The 20224-nt window shown below is 41.1% G+C and overlaps 1 protein-coding gene across 2 annotated transcripts in view; it reads right to left on the reverse strand.

The window, feature by feature from the left end:
• CDYL (chromodomain Y like) overlaps positions 1–20224 on the reverse strand; it is a 153954-nt gene that overhangs the window by 74706 nt on the left and 59024 nt on the right. The window contains exon 2 of one of the 2 annotated variants that reach the window (XM_075921308.1): positions 7939–8605. In XM_075921308.1, the coding sequence (XP_075777423.1) occupies positions 7939–8605 (667 nt within the window). Of the gene's footprint in view, positions 1–7938; positions 8606–20224 lie in introns of those variants that run through there. The other variant, XM_075921309.1, reaches the window with a different exon arrangement.

Raw genomic sequence — 20224 nt, forward strand, 5'->3', positions numbered from 1 at the left:
CTGCACCCCAGTCCTCTATCCCAAGCTCCCTTCTACACCCCACCTGCTGTCCCAGACCCCATACTTCCTCCACGGAAGTGTAGCCCGTAACCACTTACCAAATCTTGGAGGGACCCACTGTTAAAAATGATTGCCCACCTCTGGTCTAATATAAGCAAGTATCAGTGAAAGATGATCCAACAAAAAAGCATCATAAGATTTTTAAAATGCAAAGATGACCACTTTCTTTCCCCAACCCTTTTGTTATTAGCGTCATACCATGAAAATGCCTATGAATAGATTCACTTCAGATTGGAGGAGGGCCTAAAATTCACATATCATTCTTTGGGAAAAGGACATACTAAATTTCAAATGCAGAGAATTTTTTTTTTTTTTTTTTGATGAATACAACCACGGGACAAAAACAGATTAATAATGAGAAGCTGGTTCCAATCTTATCTATGAAAAGATTAGTGTAAATCCATATACAGCCTCTTCCCAACTTACGAACTGGTTACGGACCAAGCAATTAGTCAGAACTCTGTTCGTTCGTAAGTCGGACCCCACAGAATTACATGATCGCGCTGTTCGTAAGTGCGGATCACGTTCGTAACTCAGGGTCCGCCATTTACAACAGCATCTGTTGTAACTGCGATCGGTCGTAAGTCAACCGTTCACAACTCAGGGACCAGCTGTATACTAACTCAATAGTTATTCAATATTTAGAAGAAATGTATTTTGATGGGCACATGTGGTAAATTTTCCTCACAGAAAAAATTATCCTGAATTATAAGCATCTCTTTAGAGTAAATCAACCCTAAATGGAGAGACCAGAAGCCGTTTTTTCCTTCTTAAATTAATGTAAGGAAGAGAATTTAATGTAATGAAGCTAAAAGTAATGGGGCTTTAAACAATACTGCATTTTTTTTTTTTACCTTGAAGTACAGGAGATTGCAGAGTGTTCTTTTGTTTGGGTTTTCTATGTTTGCTTGTTTGTTTCTTTTGCCAAGTAGCTTAAAACTCAAAATAGTAGATTGCTTTGAAGAACAGCGTATTGAAGAACAATGTATTATTAAAGAATTGTCCCTTTTAATTGTGTCTGTATATGTAAATGAGAGCTATTAATCAAAATTATTTCAAATAATTAAGAAATTAAATTAAGAAAGCAGTTCTGATTAATCACAGTTTTAATAACACTTTTAAACAATAAAATACTAGTTAAAGTTTATTAATATTTTTAGATGATTTTCTGCATTTTCAACTACAGGCAGTCCCCGACTTACGCGTATCCGACTTACGTTGCATCCGCACTTACGAACGGGGCTTTCTCGCCCCGGAGCTCACAGGCAGCGGTCAGCCACCTCGACCTCCGGGGCAAGAAAAGCTGCTCCCGGTGCCCCTGGTCTGCTGGGGACCGTCTCCAGCAGACCAGGGGCATCGGGAGCAAACCCGCAGCCGCGGCGGGTTCCTGCGCTTCTGAGGCTTTGCCAGAGCAGCAGCAGCAGACCAGGGACACCGGGAGCAAACCCGCCGCGGCAGTGGGTCCCGCGCCAGAGCACAGCCTCAGAGGCGCGGCACCCCGCCACTGCGGCTTTGCTCCCCGTGTCCCTGGTCTGCTGGGGGGGGGGGGGGGCGGGCACAGCTAGTGTGCCCCCGCCCAGCAGACCAGGCTTTTGTTGTGGACCCTGGGGCAGAGCAGCTGGGGCGCTGCCGGTTGGTCCCGCAGCGCCGCTCTGGGCACTACTGGACTAACCTGGCAGCACCCCAGCTGCTCTGCCCCAGGCGTCCTGATTCAGCCGCTACTGGTCAGTTTCAGCAGCGGCTGAATCAGGACGCCTGGGGCAGAGCAGCTGGGGTGCTGCTGGGTTGGTCCAGTAGCGCCGAGGAGCTGCACTACTGGAGCAACCCAGCAGCACCCCAGCTGTTCTGCCCCAGGCGTCCCCAAGTCAGCCGCTGCTGAAACTGACCAGCGCTGACTACAGGAAGCCCGAGGCACAGTTGCTCTGCCCGGGGCTTCCTGGAATCAGCCGCTGATCAGTTTCAGCAGCAGCTGACTTGGGGACTTGGGGTTCTTAAGTTGAATCTGTATGTAAGTGAGAACTGGCGGTCAGTTTCAGCAGCTGCTGAATCTGGACGCCAGTTCCGACTTACATACAGATTCAACTTAAGAACAAACCTAAAGTCCCTATCTTGTACGTAACCAGGGGACTGCCTGTAATTCTTTATAAAGAGTAAAGAACCCAGTTATTTGCTGATGTAGCCAAGGTTACTCAAGCTTTGAGAAAATTACTTTCTTCATGGTAATTTTATGTCTTTGTACTTCATCATAACTATATTGTTTCCTACAAAATCGAGACACTTGTAGAGATAAAAATTATGTATATAAAATTCTCAACTCAAAAGTCTCTCTCTTTTGAGCTCCAGATTTATAAGAATCAGGAAAAAGGGAAACTGATGTTGTCTTATTTGATTCTGTGATAGTCATGTTGTGAACCGTTAGCAGCAGCTGATTTTTCTGCCTACTGTAAATATAACTGGCTTATGTCCTAGATAGCTGGATAAATCCCAAATTAACATGCAGTATTTTGACTTCCAAGGTTTTTTTTAATTAAATGTAACCTTCTTATCCTGTCCTTATACTGTTCCCTTCCACATTCGTGCACATATGATTGTCCAAGTATTTTACTGGGCTCAGTCACTGGAAGAGGCTTCATGATCAAAACGCTGGCATCTCAAGCAGATGATTCATAATTTGAAGCTTTCTGCTACAGTCATAGATACTAAAGCCGGTGATGTAACCCCTCGTGAGCATGACATCTCTGGATGGACCAACTCTAGTGTGGAATCAATCAAGGCAATGCCACATAGTCCATGACTGATCTTCACTAGGGATGTTAACATATACCTGTATACACAGTTAACCAATAAGTTGCCCAAGAGCACCGCCTCCTGCCACCCATGTGTAAACATGTACCCACTAAAAATTTCAGTGGTTAAGCATTTACAAAAATAAACTTATTTTAACATTGCTAATCTGCGCCAGTTTATAAGTGCTTGACTGGCGGGATGCAGTTCCTCTCAGCCTTTAAGGTTGTGAATCCTGCTTAACACCTCATACTAGCACTTTCCCATTTCTTACTACTGTGTTGCTACAACCTTACATTAATACCACCACAAGCCTTGCCATTTTCACTCAACATGGAAATAGGACAATGAGATACTTCAGGGACAAGCGATATTAAAGAACATACCAGAGACTTAAAATTATTTGAATCACACACTATTTAAAAAATGCTCAGCATTTTTTTGGGAAAACAACCCCTTGCAGTAAGAGGCGTGTATTGTTAAAATGAGGCTTTTATATTCTGTACACATACTTATCTATAGGAAGGTGAAAAGCTGCTAACTCCATGTATAATTCCTGCATGCTTTAGACTCAGCACACCCAGATTTTTGTAACAGACAACTAGTTGGAATATGCACTGATAACCAACCTGTTCAATTTTGTGTCATAACTGACACGCAAGCTATGCCTCTGAATATTTTGGTTTAGTACTGTGCGAGAAGATTCAAGCTCCCACTTTTCTCACTGTACAAAAAGGTGTCTTGCAGTAGAAGCATAGGCTGGTTGGTTGTAGTGGTCTACCTTCAAGGCCTGGGTTTGATAGCATTTTCTTTATCTTAGTGTTATTGACCAGAAAAAATAAAGCTAAAATTGCTTTCTGTACTGAAAACTGCAACCAAAGTAATGTATGCTTACACTGCAGGCTAGGTTCAAGCTAGGTCTCTAACAATGTCTCTAACCAGTGTAGACCTGATACCTTGAGCTAAAGCTTAGGCTATCAAGTCTAAGGTGTTTGGTGGCCTTTAGAGCCTGAGCCACAAAGTCCACATTGCTATCTTTAGCATGCTTGCTCAAGCCCCACTAGCACAAGCCTGTCAGCCTGGATTGGGTGACTCTCTATAGCAGGGGTTCTTAACCTTTTTACCTTCACACCTCCCCTGAAAGAGAACTTCATGTTCACACCCCCCTGGGAGCCATTTTGTGCACACCCTAGCCCCGCCCCCTCACCTGACAGGAAGCTAAGGGGCGTGGCCAGGGCTATAAGAACTGTGCCAGGGATCTCAGTTGGGGCCCAGCCTCTGAGGGAGACAGAGGCCTGCCCAGAGCTCCTGGCTGACGAGGCTGAGACCTGGCCCGGGCCTCCCACAGCTGCCTTCCCTCAGGCCAGTGAAGGCTTCCCTGCCTAGGTCACTGAGGCCTGGCCAAGCCGGCCAGCAGGGCTACCCCCTGACCTAGAGGAACCCAAGGCTCTACTGGTGCCTGGCGATTCAGAGGACCAGCCTGAGCTGAAGGCCTAGCTCCAACCCCCGAGGCCTGCCTGAACCCTGGGACCTGGTGAATCCCATCAACTATTCAATTAGTTAATTAATCGAAATTTAACATCCCTATCCCAGACCCAGCACAAGCTGGAACTGAGCAGTCCTGGCTTGCGCCTGGTCCCGGTTTGCTGTACCTCTGCCTTTTAAATGTAGTAACAGTCACCCAGCTCTTACTACATTAAAAGGCAGAGCCGCAGCAGTAGGTCTGGGACCCGGGAATGTTCAGTCCCAACTCGTACCAGATGTAGGGATGTAAGCAACTAGTCGACTATCCAATAAGCAAAAGCTTATCAGAAAGAGGCAGCAAGGGGAGGTGGTGCTGGGGGGGGAGCTGGCTTAAAAGCCAGGTCCCCCCAGCTCCAGCTCCGTGGAAGGGATCAGGGGCACAGCAGCGGCATTCCACCTTGGGGCTCTTGTACATTTCAAAACGGAAGCGCTGCATGGCGCTATTAAGCCAGCTCCCCCCAGCACCTGCTCCTGCTACCCCTGCCACTCGCTGCCTCTGATACAGAAGGAGTAGTCGAGTAGTGACTTAACTACCTGATAAGCCTAGGCTTACCAGGTAGTCAACTATTCAACCAGTCACTTCACATCCCTATTTCCTACCATACCCATAATCTCTCACTTGCTACAGAGACGTTAATTCCAGCCTCAGATCAGCCCACAATGCCAGTCTCCATTTATCACATTTTCAAACATGCATCATGCCCTCTCACATTGTATCCCTCTTGCTTGTAATGAACTGTCCATAAACACCCCCCACTGATACTGCATTATCCTTCAAATTCCTCCAAAAATTTTGTCGATGTCTACAGAAAACTTGACTAGAGCTAAGTTCAAAGATCATTATCTATCGTGCTGACCAATATTGTCCCATTCTTTCCCCACACTCCCACATTTGTCTGTATCCATCTGTCATCTCTTGCCAAATTCTTAGATTGTAAGCTCTTTGGCAAAGGGACCACTTTTGGTTCTGTGTTTGTACATCGCCTAGCACAGTGACTTCCTGGTCAATGACTAGTGATCCGAGTGCATCAGTAATACAAATAAATTATTATGATTAATTATTATTATATTATTATTATTATTATTATTATTATTAAGAATCATCATAATCATCTAGGGCTTTGGATTTTCTCTGCTCATGCTTTGTTTCAAGATGTGCAGTCTCATTGTATATCAGATAAGTAGAGGAGGAGGTAAATGGTTTTCCTATCCCAGAAGGTCGAAATCTTGACGATGTTCATGAAATGATCATCTGACAACCTTATTTTGTTATGAATCAATCAAAATCTTTTGCTTCCATAATTTTGAAATATTTTATTTTCATAGCAACCTAGTGATTTAATATTATAATTTATTTTGATTTCAGCCTATTGATTTGTTATTATAGTTAGCTTAAATTTTAAAACCAAAGTAGTTTTGAACTGAAAGTCAAATATTTTGTTTTGACATTTTCAAAACATCTCATTCTGACAAATTTTCAACTTTTTTTCCAAAATACTTTTTTAAACTAGATATATTTGTTAAAAAGAGAGTCAACCCACAGTTTCAATGATCTGGCATTTTCCAAAAAAAAAAAAAAAAAAAAAAGTTTTGTTGAAAAATTCCCGCCCACCTTTTATAATACGTTGTTTTGAAAACATTGCACAGTTTAGTCCTGCTGACAACATTCCTTCCCCCCACCCTTTTCATCCTATTTGTATCTTCACCTATGAAGAAACAGAGGAGAGTAAGAACATGCGCCACAATGCTAAGCCTTAAGAGGCAGGTTTCCGAAGACATTCCTATAAAGATGTATGTTGATTGCATGGACAGCTTATCTACATCTTCTGAAATGCACTATAGCAATGAGGAACACAGTGCCACATTATATAGGTATATGGAAAATACCATTTATCCTCTACATGACTAAAGCATCCTTCATTTCTATTCCTGTGAGACTTCACGCAATTCTCCTCTCCTTCACTTCTACTGGAAGCAGTATACTCTCCCCTCTACTGCCAATGCAATGAGGACTTCTGTGGCACTTTAAGGAGGAACAGATTTATTTGGGCATAAGCTTTCCCAAATCAATCTGTTAGTCTTTAAGGTACCACAAGACTTCTCATATTTGCAGATACAGACTAAGATGGCTTTTCCCCTCCCCTCCAGTCTTAAGAGTTTTTAAAGAAAAAGCGCCTCGCAGTCCTGTTGCTGAACAGTGTGCAGGTGGCGTGAGGCAAGCAGGGAGCTTGCCTGGGGCTGCCTGCAGCATTTGCAGGCCAGCCATATTTTGCCCAAGCCTGCTCTAATTCATCTACACCAGTGACTTATTGACAGTACGTTTCATACATTACAGTCTCTTATGTTTATCTCCAGTTTCTGTTTGCATCCTTTGTGGTTCACATTCATAAGAGATGGTTCTGTCACCAAAATGTGCATGACAAAGGTTCCCTAGTTCATTTGAAGCACAGTGGATTAGTTTGTGATTTGACACTGCAGCTCCCAGAATGGGTTCCTCACTGCTTTACAAAGTTTCCTATTAGAGGCTGGGTTTTCTAAAAATCTCAATAGACCAACAAAGTATGTATGCTACAGGCAGATGCAAAGTCCACATAACACTCTTATATACGTCTGTTTTGCCTGTACCAGTTACTTTTGGGAGGCCCAATCCTTAGTTTCCAAAATATTTTTGCTACCCCTCCTGCCTCAATAATACACCTAAAGATTTTGGCCTCTGCGGATGCAATTTTACACTTTTGAAAATGTAGTCCTAAGAGTGCATTCACAAGAATATTTACAATTGTACAGAATAATCTCAATATGTTTACAGTTGTATGGTGTATTCTTTCCCTTTTTCAATTATTAAAAAGCCATTTGTCCTTTGTTGGTAATGCAAGATTTATAAAACCACTTGAATACAGTCATAGTTGGTCACTAAAATATTAAATTTTGTCTTTTCTCTAAATGAACTTAACGTAAAGTGAGTTATACACAGCCAAATACTGATAAAATTAAATCAAAGTGCAAGACAGAACTCAGTCCAAGAAGAAACTGTATATATCTGGCCAATCAGATCAACTTTGTGCAGAAATCAACCATAAGAATATTATTATTTAAACCATACAACTCTGATGGCTTTATACTAAGCAACAGTTAAGCAGAAGTTATGTAAACCAAAAGAGAGAACCATTCTAAAGAACCATTACTTAAAATTATGTGACTATTTCCACCACTTCTATTCCTAGAATTCATGATGAAATTTAAAGCAATGATGTAATCTTTGGGAATGGTACACTGATGTCAAGTCAAACACAGATGTATCTTATGTTGATTTTTAAAACACAAATGCCAATGGAATTCAGTGAAGAAAGCACAAGCTGGCAAACTTCTCAAAGGCTTCTGATGTCATAGTTATTTTGAAATAATCACAAACGCTGTATCTCCAGATTTGGTTTAGTACAGCGGTTATTCCCTCAAATCCATATACTAGTCACACAGGTGAGCTGAACAAGTAACTGGTAGCATGTGACAAATAATAAGAGTCCAGCCAAAAGACTAATCTATATAAAAATGTCAAACTTATACACCTACCTTTTCCATTTATTGTTAATGCCGATGCAATTGTGGCTGTTACTGGCACTGGTAGCTGTGGCACTAATGGATGTATTCTTGGCCGGCTCCCCATCCTGGCACGCTCTGCACCAGGGACTAATAAAGCTCCCAGTGGTTTTTCTGCTGCCACTTCTGGTGCTACAGAGTCTTCTTGATCCTGTTCTATGTGGTCCAATTTGTCAGGGCTTTCATTCTGAAAGTCATCAACTGCTGTCCGGCTTTTAATAGGACTTTTGGGAACAAGGATTTTAATACCTGATTTTGCAAGGTCCATATTTTTCCTACCAGAAAGAGATGGTGAATTGTTTTTCCGGAACTTCTGGGTAGAAGTAAACAATTGATTATTTTTTGACTCCTGGTCTTTGCCAATCACTAAAGATTTAGGTGACGTCTTTGAAAAAGAGCTATTAGTAGATCTAGAAATTTGTTTTCTGGCATTATTTGGAGAGGTCCTGTTTGTCCTGGTTAATGTGCTTTCTTTCTGCTTTTCATTGTGATGTCTATTAAATTCATGTATATATTCCTCACAATTTACAAGATGCTGTTCAGGTTCCCAGGTGTCATCTTCACTTTCGTATCCTTTCCATCGCACTAAATATTCGATTTTTCCCTTCTTGTTTTTCCTTTTGTCAACAATTCTCTCTACCTGTTAAAATGAAAATTAACAATTAAACATGGATTTTGATGTAAAGAGGAAAAAATACAAGAGGGCAACTCTACATGAGAACAGATGTAAATGGTAAACTTTTACAGGGACATTGATTAAAATGTTTTTATGATTCTACCGTGAGATTGTATTCTTCCACTGCTAACTGGCAATGCACTTTAACATATGTTAGTTAACTCATTACTTCCATTTGATAAAATCTGTTTGAAATATCAAAAGAGGTCTTATTCAGCAAATATTTTGTATTTACATGATTGTGTAAACTGCGTATCTCAGTTATCCCATGAGGTAAAAAACTGGCCCCAGTTTCATTCGTATAAGGCATTCTTTCTAGTCTTGCTATATCACCAGATATTAGAGATTAAAACTGTGACATTATAACATGCATTAAAAATACTTAGAGTGACAGACTTAATCAAAAACAAAACAAACCACAAAAACTGAGGAATAAGGTAGCCCTTTTCACAGATGATAGTTTAAAGTGTAGACATCAAAAGAAAATAATTTAATATAGGAAGAGACAGATTCTTATTGTTATGTACAGAAGAACCTCAATGAATGGAGGTTGTTTGTAACTCTGAACAAAACATTATGGTTGTTCTTTCAAAAGTTTACAACTAAACTGACTTAATACAGCTTTGAAATACTATTATGCAGAAGAAAAATTCTGCTTTTAACCATCTGAACTGAAATAAGCAATGAAAGTTCTCTTACCTTCTTGAGTCTATTTAAACTTTCCCTTTATATTCCAGAAGATTATATTTAACCCAGTACTTTATTATACACTATTTTTTTTGGTTTCTGCTTCATTGCCTAAATCCAGTTCCAACTGAGACGTGTGGTTGACAGGTCTATTCGTAACTGTGGTGTTCATATTGTGGTTTTAGGGATTACTGTCTTTATATTATGACTAGAGGATTTACCCAGCATTGCTTGGGTCCTTGTGGAGGTTCAGGACAGAGGTCGTGAGCAGAGGGGAGCAGAGGAAGGAGTCAGGGCTGAGGTCTGGGAAGTCTAGAAGGTTTTGCCCTTGGCAGTGAGGGCAGCGCTGCTACAGCAACAGCGGCTCCCTTGGCTGCCCAGGGTCACATTGCCTGGCTGGCAGCTCCTCCTGGGGAGGAAGAGGGGGAGGCATGCTGCCCAGTTGCAGATAGCAATTCCTCAATTGGTAAGAAGGAGAAGGAGAGCCAAAGTTGCATTATCCGGCTCTTGGCTCTTTCCCGGGGGCGGGGGGGGGGGGGGGGGGGGGGGGGGAAGAAGGGCTGCAAGTAAGCATGCTATCTGCCCCACACCCCCTTTTCCTGGGGAGAAAGGTGCTGCATGGCTCTCCAGCCCCCGCCCCCATCCTGCATTCCCTCGGGGGTAGGGGGGAATGACCAGGATCACGTAAGTCCAACCCCATCCATACCACGCCTGCTACAGGCGTAGGGCCAGGGCTGCATTCACTGGTTCCCCTAGGCCTGCATCTACTCTGTGGAGATAGGGCTGTACAGGTCACCCCTCCCCTCAGCCTGCAGCTCCTTGGGGGGGGGGGGGGAGAGAAGGACTGCAGCCGAGGCCACCCCTCCAGCATTGCAGCCAAGGGCCCGGGGTTTGGGGCAGGAGAACCACTTACCCATGGCCAGTGTCCAGCAATATTGAGAGCTCTGGCCCCAGCTGGTCAATCTCTTCCTGGGGGGGGCTGTCCCCCTGCAGTCACTCTGAAGTATAACTGTCCCCCGTACTCGCCACTCCCAATGGTCACTGTGAAGCATAGCTATCCCTGCTCTCAGCCTCCTCCTGTCCTCTCAGCCAGGTGACACTGACTACATTTAAAATGCAGAGCTGCAGCTGTCCCGATTCTGTCCCAGCTCATGCAGTCTGGGATCTCCTTCGCTGTGCCTCTGCAGTTTAAATGTAGTAGGAACCAGGCTGCTTGCATGCCCAGCTCCTGCAACATTTAAACTGCAGAGCCGTAGTGGGGGTAGCTCCTGGACTGGGACAAGCTCGGACTGAGTGCCTTCCCTTATTTACTAATCTTGTAGTCAATACAAATTATATTGACTACACAATCAGTCAATTACCTACCCCTGAACATGCTTAATGAATTACAAAAGCCATTAATTTTTACCCATTTGCCCTATAGTAAGCTGAGTACATTGTGCTTGACTAAAGCAGCTATCTTCCAGAAAGGCAGCCTATCTTGACTGAAAGATATTAAATGGATAGAAAATAAAGATTCAGCTAACAACGCCATTATATAAATCCATGGTGAGCCCACATCTTGACTAGGGTGTCCATTGCTGGTTGCCCCATTACAAAAAAGCAGATAGTGGAAACTGTCTCTCTTCTCCGAACCTTGCCAAAGGAGATCAAATGTACAGAATGACTTCCAAATGTGGAGAGACTAAAAGAAGAACTATGCAGCTTCGAAAAGATAAATGAGAAGACTCAAGGAGACTATGATATAGGTGTAAGAAATGGTGTGGAAAATTTTTGCCACAATACACAATCTTGGAGTCATCCGATGAAATTAATACACAGCAGGTTAAATATAATCAACATATCTTCACTCAACACTCCTGTGGAGCTCCTTGCCATGGGATGCTCTGATGGCCAGCAACATAATTGATTAACAATAGAACTTGGTAAGTTCATGGGGCATACGCCCAGCAAATACTTTTTGCCAAGACCATCAGGCTACATCTACACTGGCCCCTTTTCCGAAAGGGGCATGCTAATTTTACAGGTCGCAATAGGGAAATCCGCGGGGGATTTAAATAGCCCCCGCGCCATTTAAATAAAAATGTCCGCCGCTTTTTTCCGGCTTTTAGAAAAGCCGGAAAAGAGCGTCTACACTGGCCCCGATCCTCCGGAAAAAAGCCCTTTTCCGGAGGATCTCTTATTCCTACTTCAAAGGGCTTTTTTCCGGAGGATCGGGGCCAGTGTAGACGCTCTTTTCCGGCTTTTCTAAAAGCCGGAAAAAAGCGGCGGACATTTTTATTTAAATGGCGCGGGGGATATTTAAATCCCCCGCGGATTTCCCTATTACGACCTGTAAAATTAGCATGCCCCTTTCGGAAAAGGGGCCAGTGTAGACGTAGCCTCAGGGATTCAATCACACGCTCAGGGTGACCCATGATCTCTGAATGTCAATTCTCCTAGTGCTCTGTTCTATTCACTCCCCTAAAGCTCTGGTTTGGGTCATTGGGTCACTGATGAAGTGGGTGTTTGCCTACAAAAGCTTAGGCTACAATAAATCTGTTAGTCTATAACATGGGTTCCCAAACTTCGGGGCATAAAGAAATTCCAGGGGGGCACGAGGCAATCCAGCCCCACACACCGCTGTCAATCCCATCCCAAGTTTTGCTGCTATTTTTGGGGGGGGGGGAGGGAGAAGGGTTTCTCAAAAATCAAAAGGGGGGGCATGATGCCAGAAAGTTTGGGGACCATTGGTCTATAAGGTGACACAGGACTCCTCATTGCTTTTGCAGATTCTAACTAACACGGCTAGCCCACTTGTAGGGAGAGAGGATACCACGATAGAGGGAGCACTGGTCTGATCTAATATGGCAGTTCTTATGGCAAAGTATTCTTCATTTCCCTTGGCAGTTTGTTCCAAGGGTTATTTACCCTCATTGTTAAAAACTTGTGCTTTATTTCTAATTGAATTGGTATGGCTTTGGCTTCCAGATTCATTGGTTCTTATTATGCCTTTCTCTTCTAGATTAAAGAGCCCTTTAGTACCTGGTATTTTTCCCACTGTGCATGTTCTTACACACCATAATCAAATCACATCTCAGTCTTCTTTTTGATGAACTAAACAGATTGAGCTATTTGAGGGATTATTATAAGGCATTTTCTCTAGCCCTCAAATCATATAGGGACTCTTTTGTGAACCCTCTCCAAATTTCTGTCCATTTTAAAATGCAGACACCAGAAGTGAAGACAGTATTTTAGAATCTGTCTCACCAAAGGTAAAAATCACTTCTCTGCTCTTATTCACTACTCCCCCATTTATACATCAAAAGATCATATTTCTTGTCACAGCATCACACTGGGAGTGCATGTTACTTCTGGGTAAATTCTGTGCCAAAAAATTAAAAATTCTACAGCAGCAGCAGAAAAAAGTTCTGCATACGATATTTAAAATTCTCAAATTTCCGCATATTTTGTCAAGATAATGCAATATAATCACTCTGGCTTCAATTTCACTAATTTAGTTAAACTACTATACAATGGATGGAGAATGGGAGTGGGGAGCGCTGGGAAATCCCCAAACTACTTTGCCTAACATTAATATAGATAGGTTTGACCCATTATTTCTAGTTATTAGTCAACAAATATACACAGCCATATGCTCAGTGCTCCATTACAGGCAATTGACGACCAAGTGAGGGCTGGAGAATGAAACTCTCAGTTTATATTGGCTATTGACCATTCCCAGAAAGGTCCATAGCAAAGAGTTCATGGAACACATTTTGACAGGAAATTATTTCAGTCCAAAAAATTAGACCAGTTCTCATCACTATTGCACCATAAGCATGCTGGAGAAGCCTCTGTCCATGGGGAAGTTGGACCCTCCACAGCCGGGAGCTGCTGCAGAACAGCCTCTGTCAGCGGGGCGCTTGGAACTCCAAGGACAGGAGCTACTGCAGCCCCGCACTGCTGCCTCTGTATTAGAGGCAGCATCGCAGGGCGACAGGTGGAACCAGGCTGCGCAGGAAGCTGGTTTTTAAACAGCTCCCCTTGTGGACCAGCTCCCGCCTACCACCCCACGTTGCTGCCTGTGTTAGAGACAGCAGCATGAGGTGGAAGAGGGCTCCTGGGAGTGGGACACTGGCTGCCAACACTGCCCCCAGGGTCTACGGAATCGTCATGCAACCAATAATATTTTGTACAATTACACAACTAATACATTATATGCTATCTAACATCCCTACTATGATCCCTGAATCCTTTCCAGAATATTTTCTGACTGACAAATGCTGAACTTGACTATAAGGCATTTAACGAGTTCCTAACTAAGTTTAGTTAGTACATAAAGACCATATTCTACTACTGATCTCTATGTAAACCTTCCCACTAACATCATCAGTGGATAGGAATGGCCATTCTTGTTCAGATTCAAATTATATCTACTCCAATATCCTGTCCTTGTTAAGGGCCAGTACCATATATTTCTGAGAGACTCAAGAAACTTGCAGAAAGCAAATATGGAATAATCTCCCTCCTCCTTCCAACTCAGAGGTCTTCTAAGGTCTCCTCTGAGTCCCTTATATTTACAGATTGGTTTAAGACACGACATAAGAGGTTTAAATTAAAAATTTTTTTAACAACTATTACAATTCTTAATTTTGTCAGTAACAGTCGGAAAGGAATTGGACAATTATATGGGTAAATTATTGGTCTCAGCGACATCCTGTAGCAATGAGATCCACAGACTGTCAGCTGTGTGAAAATATATTGTCCTTCATCCATTTTTCATATGCAATCATTTGACCACTGAATACCCCCTTGTTCTTGTGCTACGAGGGGGAGAATTGAACCTCTTAATTCACTTTTTCAGCCTATTATTTATACACTTTTATGTTCCCTTTTATGCAATCTCCTTTGTAATATAAACTATTCCAGTCTTTTCAGTCTCTTCTAGTGAGAATGTTCCTCACCACTCATCTTCCTTGTCACCCATCTCTGAACCCTCTGTAATAGTAGAATATAATTTTCCAGATGGTGTGGGCAATATTGTACATAACATTCTAAGTGAAGCACACCACTGAAGTTTAAGGGTATTGTATTTTTCATATTATTCTCCATCACATGAACGTCCATCAATGGAAGATCTATCCTGGATTGAAAGGGTAAGGTAATCCTAAATTTTATATCCTAGCCCACAGACTATACCTATAACTCAAACTCAACCCTTTTCACTATTTTTAAACCCCTGATCTATTTGGTTATAATGACCCTTATCACTGCAGAATCTGAATGCTTGAGATGACTATCTCAGTCAAGTTTGCAGTATTCCAATCACAAATGGGACTTTTTGGAGGTCTACACAGAAATTATGGGACTAAAAACTGTACTATTGTGCTATCTCACCAGTATTAGTGCTGCCTCCAGCACTGAACATAACTGAGTCCACTGAAAGAATGCCTGGCTGCTGCCCATGCTCCACCTGTTCTGTATATTAGAGATGTCATCGTGTAGATGACTACATTATTAGCCAATAAGCCTAGGCTTATCAGTTTATCTAGTTAACTACACACACATTTCTCTCCTCCCTTGCTGCCTCTGTATCAAAGGCAGCAAAGGTGGTGGGGGGGGGGGGGGGAGGGAGAGCGGGACCTGGTATCCATGAGGAGCTAGCTTAAAAGCCAGCTCCTCATAAGCACCAGATAACACAAGATGATTCAATTTTTATTTCTCACAACACTAGCTCTCTTCTTTCTTAGGCAAATATTTTCCTCTATGGATCAAAATCCTGCTGCTCCCATATCTCTCATTACAGCAAGGTGGTTTCAAGCCAGAGCCCCAGAACAACCAATACTGTTTCACTGGGAAAACAAAAAACAAAAGTATTGAAAAATATAGTCATGCAATACAGCTGATCATGGGAACAATAATAATAGATTCAAATAAGTCCATCTCTTAGGATGGGATGATTTAGTAACATTTGGAATGTATGTTAAAGTTGTCCCACAGATAGAAGACAGCTTTAAATTACAAGATTTGCACTTACATAAAATATAACGTTAATAAAAATATTGCCACAGTCTCTTGCTCATAGAATAATGCTGAGAAGCAACTCAAGAATTCATCAAAATCTAGAATCAAGACACAGGAGACACTCATTCTCCATCAAGTTTTAATTACAATACTCCGATTACCAAAGATGCCACCAAGTATTGTATTTAATTTGTGCATTAAGGTGACAGTAGTTTATTGTACAATTGTTGACTTGTTGTATGGCTCAGAAATCAAATCTGTATACTTCAGTCATGGTCAGGTACCCATAGCAATGGATTTCGGGTAGAGGTTTTGGTATGCTTTACTTCTAATTTCTGGAACACACATTTTCATTTATCATGGCCAAATATCCAATAATATGACTGTCATGTATTGCAATAATATAAATAGAGCATGGTTCCTTGGCAGAATTACTGAAAATATATTTTCACTTAAATTAACTGTTTCTTTAAAAATTGCTAATGTATTAGATATAGTATAGGTTTTTTCATACTCCAAAAATCAGTCTTTCAATATCAGTTATTCATTTCTTCTCATTTAACAGAATGTTTTGTTCATTACACTTACTACTAATAATCTTGAATTACAGGGAACTGCGATGTCTATAGGATTTTCATCTACCCACTATCGTATGGACATGACCCTCTTTCTAACTTCATTGCTAAGCAGCAGCTGCATTTACTGCTCTTCATCATCATCATCATCAGTTTATTAGGGAGTAGCAATTGTTCAAAGTTATGCATTATCCTGATGTTAACTAGTAGAATATGACCCCTGTGACATCTCAGAATTGTGCGTGCACTGGCATCAGCAGTAAAGGATGAGACAGAAATGTGTTTTGGATGCAGGAAATGGCAGATTCAGTAACAGCAGACTGTTTAGAGAATTCTCTTACTCATTCACAGTAATTCAAATAATTAAAGAGAGCTGAGCAGAAAACACTTTTTTAAAAACATATTAACAAAAAGTCCTGAAGAACAAGTTCCTTAAATCCTCTTCAGAGTAATCTTTCATTTATTAACTTCATAAACTCAATCTAGGTAAGAAACAAAAAACATCCTGATTTGCCACAGGCCTTAAATTTTCAGATTCAGGTAGTTGAAAATTATTCTCTACACCCACTGTACGCTTCCCACCTTCTTGATGGAAAACAAGATCTCAAAGTTAGCCCTAGGATGTAGCAATCATTAAGATCTGGAAAAATGCATACAAAGGAGATTCAAGAATCTTACCACTGCAAGATCATTGTTGAAGTTTACGGAAATGTTTCTTCATTGTTGTTATCTATGCTAGTGTCTACTACTACATTCAGAAGAAAAGCAAAAGTGACAACAATGTCCCTCTGGCATATACATCAGCCAAACTGGACAGTCCCTACGTAAAACAATAAATGGACACAAATCAGATATTAGGAATGGCAATATACAAAAACCGGTAGGAGAACACTTCAATCTCCTAGGACACACAATAGCAGATCTAAACGTAGCCATCCTGCAGCAAAAAAACTTCAAGACCAGATTTCAAAGAGAAACCACGGAGCTACAGTTCATCTGCAAGTTTGACACCATCAGTTTAGGATTAAACAAAGACTGTGAATGGCTAGCTAACTATAAAAGCAGCTTCTCCTCTCTTAGTATTCACACCTCCAGATCAGCTGCTAGAAGTGGCCCTCAACCTTGTTATCTCTAGCCTGATTCTGGCCTACATATTTATACCTGCCTCTGGATATTTCCACTACATCATGGAACCTTACCTATCAGCTCTCTGAGATTACCAAAATCCCATTTCCTGAAATCCATTGTCTCTATTTTGCTTTTCTCCCTTCTACCCTTCTTTAGAATTGAGAACGCTATGATTTCATGATCACTTTCACCCAAGCTGCATTCCACTTTCAAATTCTCAACCAGTTCCTCCCTATTTATTAGGATCAGAACTAGAACAGCTTCCCCCCGGTAGCTTTTTCAACTTTCTGAAATAAAAAGTTGTCTCCAATGCAGTCCAAGAACTTATTGGATAGGCTGTGCCCCGCTGTGCTATTTTCCCAACATATATCTGGATAGCTGAAGTCCCCCATCACCACCAAATCTTGGGCTTTGGATGATTTTGTTAGTTGTTTAAAAAAAGCCTCATCCACTTCTTCCACTTGGGTAGGTGGCCTATAGTAGACTCCTAGCATGACATCACCTTTGTGCTTAATCCCTTTTAGCCTAACCCAGAGACTCTCAACACTTCCGTCTCTGTCTCCTATTTCCATCTCCACCTCACTCCAAGTGTGTTCATTTTTAATATATAAGGCAACACCTCCTCCTTTTTCCCCCGTCTATCCTTCCTAAGCAAGCTGTACTCTTCCATACAAACATTCCAATAGTGTGATACTCTGACTTCATTTGTTAAAATCTGTTTCTTAAAAGGAAGCAGTAAATTTATACACACTATGTTGTGTTAAGGCATCTTTTTACTTAAGAAAGGTTTTGGTTTCTCACTTATTTTCTTCCCCTCTCCCCTACCCTATCTTCAAGTGTCATTGGAGATTAATTCAACTTTCTAACCGTTTTTATATCCAAGGTTATCTACTATTTCTGACTACACCAAAGAATCAGAATTTAATTATAAACTTCCTTATACACTATTAATAAAAGTGCCATTTAAGACTTCATATTTCTATGTAAAATAGATTTCTGTTCCTCATCCTCCCATAAACCAAGTTGATTAGAGTCTTTCAGCGATATAGGGGTTTTTTCCATATAAATTACAAACAGACATTTCTTACATATATAAAAACATTACAATTTTAAAGGGAGTCAGTAATTTCCAATTTCTAGTATTGGAAGAAGCCTAGACAAAGTTTTCATATTATTCCAAAATTGCTCACTTTCATTCCTTAAGATTTGTTCAAAGTTCTTTCACCCAGGAAATCTCAGAAATGTCATATTTAGTTGTTTTGTTTAAGGGGAAAAACAACAAAAAATACTGTTCCATCCCCCTCCTCACAGGAGCCCTGTAAACAGCCTTTTGATGTAGCCAGAGACCTTGTTGAGGAATGTGGTACGAGGTAGGGAGAAAAGTGCATTGCGGGCTGTGAACTCGATTCCATGACTGCTTTATTAGATTCACTTAGGGATGTAAAATCCCGGCTAATCAGTTATCCAGTTAAACTTAAGTTTTAATCGATTAACCAATTAAGCAGGAACCTGTTCCTGCTCCCCTCCCCCGCATGTGGGGCTGCTGCTGTGCCCCCGCCCCTGAGGTTGCTGCTGGCAGAAGCCAGCAGCCATACCCAATGGCGGGGAGAGGCTTCGGCTACTAGGTCCCCCCCATGTGTGGAGTGATCACCTCCTGACCTTGCACAGGGCTGGATGAGCCCTCGGCCTGTGGCAGGCCACAGGCAGGGGGCTATTCTCAGGTGCCAGTTAAGGGTGATGCATACGGGTAACCAATTAACCTGCTATCCATTCACATCCTGTATGGAGTATTAGAGCTTTTTGAAGGAAGGATGAAAGACGCACACATCTCATTTATCAATGTTTTGGGCTAAATGGAGTCAGGCAAAAACAATTTCACAAAAATACTGGACCTTGGAAGGAGGCTTGTATTCTCTACAAGTGCATACCAATAAGTTAGTTTTGTGTCTCCTCAACACATCTGAAGAGCATCATTTCCACAGTGCTGAGCTGCAAAGCAGCACAATACCCATCACTTACACTTTTATAATCTTTTTTCTTGGAAATTTTGACATTCTTCCACATGATGCAAAGGTGTCCATTTGAAATAAGGAATATTCAAATTCAAGGAGACCTGTCTTTAACAGGGATTTATTTGTCCTAAATAGTTAGTTATTTTTTGCCTGATTGTATATTTTTTCCAGTAATCTGGAAATCAGGGTTTCTTTCTGAAAATGACGCTTTTTTAGCAAGTACCACCGCTTCTTTATATTTGAGTGATGCAGAAAATTTTTGATGTTTTTTTCTTACAGCATAGATGTTAAATGGGTTCTGCCCATAATACAACCATCAATTGATTAAGAAAATTATATTGGAACCATTTTAAAGTACTGTATTTCTGGGAAAGCTTCTCTCAAAACCTCTCTTTGCTTCTCTCCACATCATCAAAACTTAATCAAAGTAAGACTAATGTAAGGGTTACTTCTGAAAAACATTTTAATTTTTTATTTCAAAACTACATATTACATTATAAACTTTTAAGCACATTTTTCTCCTAAACTGTGACATTCTGTGTTCATGGCGTACTGTGCTTACTAGGTTTAGTAATTTTGATGCAACTAACATACTACCATTTCCAAATTATAAAATCCTTTAACTTTCAACACACCTCAAAAACTGAAAATTGTAGTCTTGAAATTCCAAGACTAAAATTGAATGCCTTGGTAATAATCTCTAAAAAATGAGTTGACAAATTACATACTGCTTACATCTAAATGAAAATATTTTCAACCACCCTTTTTAGTTTGTGGAAAACATTCAAATATAGAATCAGGACAGGAAGGGACCCCTGCACTTGAGATACATCTAAGTACTCTCTTATATATAGAGCAGTATAAACAAGTCTTGTCAGTTGAAATTTCAGTTTGTACTGACTTGATTAGTGCTTTTCATGTAGCCAGTTGTAAACTAGGTAAATATCTAAAGGAGCTAATGCAGCGGTCTCCAACCTTTTTACACAGAAGATCACTTTTTAAATCTCAGAACAGGCGAAGATCTACACCCTTTCTTGAAGCCCCACCCTCTCTATTCTCCTCCTGTCCGTCACTTGCTATTCCCAGCCCTTACTTACACACTCTGATAAACAGTTTATTTTTAAATTACGTGATATATAAAATTAAAATTACGTGTTTATAGTTATGAAAAAAAT

This window comes from Pelodiscus sinensis, chromosome 2 (assembly GCF_049634645.1).
Source record: "Pelodiscus sinensis isolate JC-2024 chromosome 2, ASM4963464v1, whole genome shotgun sequence".
NCBI lineage: Eukaryota > Metazoa > Chordata > Testudines > Trionychidae > Pelodiscus > Pelodiscus sinensis.